The sequence below is a fragment of the Xenopus laevis genome, chromosome 2L (genome assembly GCF_017654675.1).
Source record: "Xenopus laevis strain J_2021 chromosome 2L, Xenopus_laevis_v10.1, whole genome shotgun sequence".
Taxonomy (NCBI): Eukaryota; Metazoa; Chordata; class Amphibia; order Anura; family Pipidae; genus Xenopus; species Xenopus laevis.
In genome coordinates, this window is record NC_054373.1 from 80,846,163 (window position 1) to 80,850,927 (window position 4,765).

At 38.9% G+C, this 4,765-nt stretch overlaps 1 protein-coding gene across 1 annotated transcript; it reads left to right on the top strand.

Annotated features, from left to right (window-relative positions):
- Positions 1-2,278: 2,278 nt before the first annotated feature.
- On the top strand, positions 2,279-4,281 carry mid1ip1.L (MID1 interacting protein 1 L homeolog). Its single transcript, NM_001091630.1, has one exon. It carries the CDS (start codon positions 2,604-2,606, stop codon positions 3,060-3,062), a length of 459 nt encoding a protein of 152 aa, NP_001085099.1. The 5' UTR covers positions 2,279-2,603; the 3' UTR covers positions 3,063-4,281.
- Positions 4,282-4,765: the final 484 nt, after the last annotated feature.

A 4,765-nucleotide genomic window follows, 5' to 3' on the forward strand; every position in this document is an offset into this window, starting at 1 on the left:
TCTGTATGCAGGCCGGCACTGTGCCTGTCAGTGCAGAGGAACAGCTGAGTGGATGGGGCTTCTTTCTGTCTGAGGGCAAAACACAGACAGGGCGTATTTATATATAGGCACCAGATGGCCTGCGCATAGAGCAGCAATTTATAGAGGACAGCCCTTGGGTACCTATATAATTGAAGAAAAAATCCCCACCATCACCTCGGGACACTTACTGCCTAAATGCACGGGGGGGGGGGTTCAGGCCTCAACGGATTGTTGACCAGAAGTGATGTCATACACATACATTGCCTAGATGCCACTGGACCTAAATACAGCCCTGAGGGAGACAGAAGCAGAGTCTGCTCATTGTGTACCCTCAGCCTAAGGTAGCTGGTGGGCCCAGCCTAAACATATAACAAAACTCACATCATATATTTGACTGCCATATATACCACATCTGAAAATGATTAAACATATTCCTTATGTTAATGCAAAAGCACTGTTCTGTATTCAGATGCGTTTTGGCATGTGCAGACATATTCAGAATTGTATGTTTTGAGACAATTCAAATTCAGCTCTAAAACACAGAAACTATCCGTTATACAGTATTCATATTCATGGTGTGTAATCACAAATGAAACCCCAGTGCAAACAATGCCCCTTTAGAAAGAATATATGTAGAGTGAGGTGCAGCAATATGTATTAAACCAATACATTTTACGCTAGACAGATTAAAAGGTGAGTGGGATCAGAAAACTGTTAACATGTATAAATCCTAAGGAACCCAGACGGTTGGTATTTTTATGAAATTAAAGAAAAACTATACCCCCCAAACAATGTAGGTCTCTATAAAAAGATATTGCATAAAACAACTCATATGTAAAATCCTGCTTCATGTAAATAAACTATTTTCATAATAATATACTTTTTTAGTAGCATGTGTCATTGGATAATCCTAAATAGAAAACATTCATTTTAAAAAATAAGGGCCGCCCCCTCGGATCGTAATATTCACTGTGCACACAAATACACCAAACAGACCATACATGTTAGGTCACATGAGCCGATTAACAGACAGAATTATGTCTTTTGCTTCCATGCTTCTTCCTGTTACAGTTAGAGTTGTGTTATTTCTGGTCAGGTGATCTCTGAGGCAGCACACAGACCATCACAAAATGGTTGCTCAAGACAAGTAAAAGGCCAGTTTTTACTTAAATATATATTCCAGTTTGTTCAGATTCTTTCATATGCCACTTAATTTGATATAAACTATCTATTTTGGGGGTAAAGTTTGCCTTTAATTGGTTTGACATTGTGATCATTATTTGTGAGATATGCTGGAAGGTGCTCAGTTTCAGAAGATAGAAACTGGTAATGGTACTATATTACCCTTTATTAGTTGGATTGTTATTAAAGATTCATCACAGCTGAGAAGGCAGAATATGACTGTGACAACCACAAGGGACACATTAGATTTTGAGCCTTGTGTGACTCCCACTATGTTTAGCAGTTCAGTTAAACATTTATGGAAACACTGATGAAGTTACTTAGACCACACATATCAGACAAGAAATTAAAGAGCCTCTTTTATTGAGCAATGTTTATGAAATACTATTGGATTTCTGTTTTGAACTTTTGGAACGATAAATATGCTTTCATGCATTATATGAGTGGGCTATCTGGTGTATTGCAGCTGAAGGCAAGGAAACAAAATAGAACAGAACGTCCCCATGCTAGATGAGTGGCTCTACTGGGAAATATCCATATCCAAGAGGGACACAGAGAACCATAAAACAGAGATTACTTGCATTTGTGAAGCTGCTAAAAGTTAAAAACATATGATCAGTCGCAGAAAAGATGCCTTTTCTGTACGTATAAATTATTTGTTACTCAGTTTATACATGGCTTGAGCTTTTTACTTCCTTTCTACGTTTTTTTCCCACATAAAGAGTCTGTGTGTTTCTCTAACAAGAATAAAACGTAATCTTTGATGCTTTAAGAAAATAAGCAGCTGTGAGGTTCCTATGGCTGATGCCAGTAAGAGAGCAATGATGCAAGAAAAAGGGGGTGGTTACACTCAAGCAGGCTGATCTCCTTACTGGGCAGCAGGGACTTGCCTAAATGTGAGGAGAGGAGAAAGGGGTGGGACTTTCCATGTAAGGCAGAAGCCTATGTTATTCTCGGTCATTCAGAGCTCTGAGCTGGCTTTATCCTGCTTTGCTGCAAGGGGCTGGCCGTGGCACACCTTACCTTTCTGCCTCTATATATATTTTCTCCACTTGGGAACCAAGAGAAGCCGGCTGCCTTGTGCTTAGTGGAAGAAGTCAAAGAGGAGGCTTTCACAAGAGTGCCTGATTTGCATCTCAAATAAAGGGCGAGGGACTGAATGAAGGATTGTCTTGCTCTAACCATAAAGCCATTTTATCATCAGCCTTCAACTGTCATTCTGTGTGTGCGGATGTGAAAGTTGTATCTGCCTTACTGCAGGGAAGTGGGACAGCAGTGATGAGAGAAAAGCTGAATCATTTTCATCTGTAAAGAAATCAGAGGGTAGTTTCCTGCAAGCTCTCAGAGCACAAGTGGACCATTTGTACTATTGAAGGAAAATTTACCACTAGTGTGCAATCATGATGCAGATATCAGATACCTACAACCAAAAGCATTCCCTGTTCAATGCCATGAACAGATTCATCGGAGCTGTGAATAATATGGACCAGACTGTGATGGTTCCCAGCTTGCTGAGGGATGTGCCTCTAGATATGGAAGTGAAGGATGAGGTTCACAACACCATTGGGGCCACAAATTATTTCTCCCGGACAGACATGCACGGCTATTATATCCTGCTGAAATCCATTCGAAATGACATAGAGTGGGGTGTCGTACAGGGAGAGGACAGGAAAAAGGACAAACTCTCCAACATGGAAATCAGCAGGCTGGAGGATGGAGACGGGGAGGAGGACCTGGAAAAGCAGTTCCACTATCACCTGAGTGGACTCCACACAGTCCTTAACAAACTCACCAGAAAAGCCCATATTCTTACTAACAGATATAAAGAAGAAATTGGGTTTGGCAGTTGGGGACATTGATAACTGTAGCCTTTCATTTTTGTACCTGTTTTATTAATGTTTTTTTTTTATGGTATTTTCTGGGGTATGTGGGATAGTTTCCTTTTTCATTTTTGTATGCCATTTTGTGCTGCAGACCAGTGCATAAAGGACTTGGGAGGATTTGTTTAGACTGGTAGATTATGTTTTATTACATAGAGCACTGCATTTATAAGACAGTACTGGCTCAGTTCACTGTTTTAATTCATTCATTCAAGGGACAGTACTATCTCCATTCAATACAGGCAGTTCAGCAGCTGCTAAAAGTAAGCAATCTGCACAGAAAAAAATAATTGTTTGAAAGAGGGAACATTTGACATTTTGTAAAGCATTTTTCATTCTTTTTGCAAAAGCACAGAGTATCCTAAAATATGAGATTATCTCCTGTAACATAAGGCTCTGACTATTATCATGTGTTATACCACATGCCTCCCTTTCTACCACCATTGCTGCTAAACCAACAACATGAAGAATAGCCTGAACAGCAGTGCAAAGTTAATACAAGTATAACTTCTGTATTAATGATCTATGGAGTCTCCTGTTATATTGGGGCATGCAAGATGCATTTGCTGATTTGCTTGATTAACTGTGGCAGCCTTTCATAATGATTATAGTTAAGGATAATATATTAGTCTTTTGCCAAAGTTAAATACAGAAAGATGTAACCAAGATAGAAATATGTATAGGATGATGCTAAGATTTTTTTTCTCTGTTGATAGAAGAGCCGGTGAATGCTGCATGGGGTGTGGTAATCATGGCAATTCTAGTGCAGATTGCATCACTCTGTTCCTGGTTTGCACTACTTTTTTTTTTTAAGAAAAGACTGTGTACATACATTATGTGCTGCATATTTTGCACTATTATAGGAAAGTTTACTATTTTGCTCTGCCTGAGACCATGATTAGCAGGTGCAAAACCTGCTGTAGTCTCCTTATTACATGTACTGGCTTCACATTCCTTTGTGTGATTAGGGCAGACATCTTTTATTGTCTTTCATGGTCTGTGATGATTTAGCAAAATCCAAATCCAAGGACGCAGCTGAGGCTAATATTAAGCCAATGACCACAGATTTCTTCATGAGGAACTAAATGATACATCTGTTCCAATAAGGTGTTGAAAGGGTTCCTTGTCCTACGCAAAATATAAAATATATATGTATATGATATTTTAATAAACTAAACAAATATGCATTGACTAAAAATACTGGTGTTCTGTTTTTTTAGACACAAAGCAAAGATATATTCTGCATCTGTTCTGTGTTTGCCATGTACATTAATGCACTTGTAGTTGTATTAGTAGAAGTATGACATCAAGTAACGAGGAGATTAATTATTGTTATGCAGCTTTATGTTTTTGGGAGAAGGCTAGGTTTTTCAGTCTCTAAAGGCTAGCAACTAAAATTTGTTATTAAAATGTTTAGTTGCTTTGATTTTACTAAACTAACTCAAAAGCTGCATAAAATCACGCCTCAGTGTGCCAAACTGAAGTTGCCATTTCTCACCGACACCCCGCTTGAAATGCGGCATTCTATAAGAACGCAGGCACTTTGTAGCAAGTGGCTTTGCAGAATAATTGCAAACTTTAGGGCAACAGTAGGGTCCATTATGGACTGGTGTGTTGGGCAAAATGTGTCAGGATAACTTTAAATGAATGAACATATTTTAGCACTCCCCGAGTTAAGACAA

Bases quoted from the DNA above. Each gene is read 5' to 3' on its own strand.
- mid1ip1.L (NM_001091630.1), top strand. From the start codon at position 2,604: ATGATGCAGATATCAGATACCTACAACCAAAAGCATTCCCTGTTCAAT.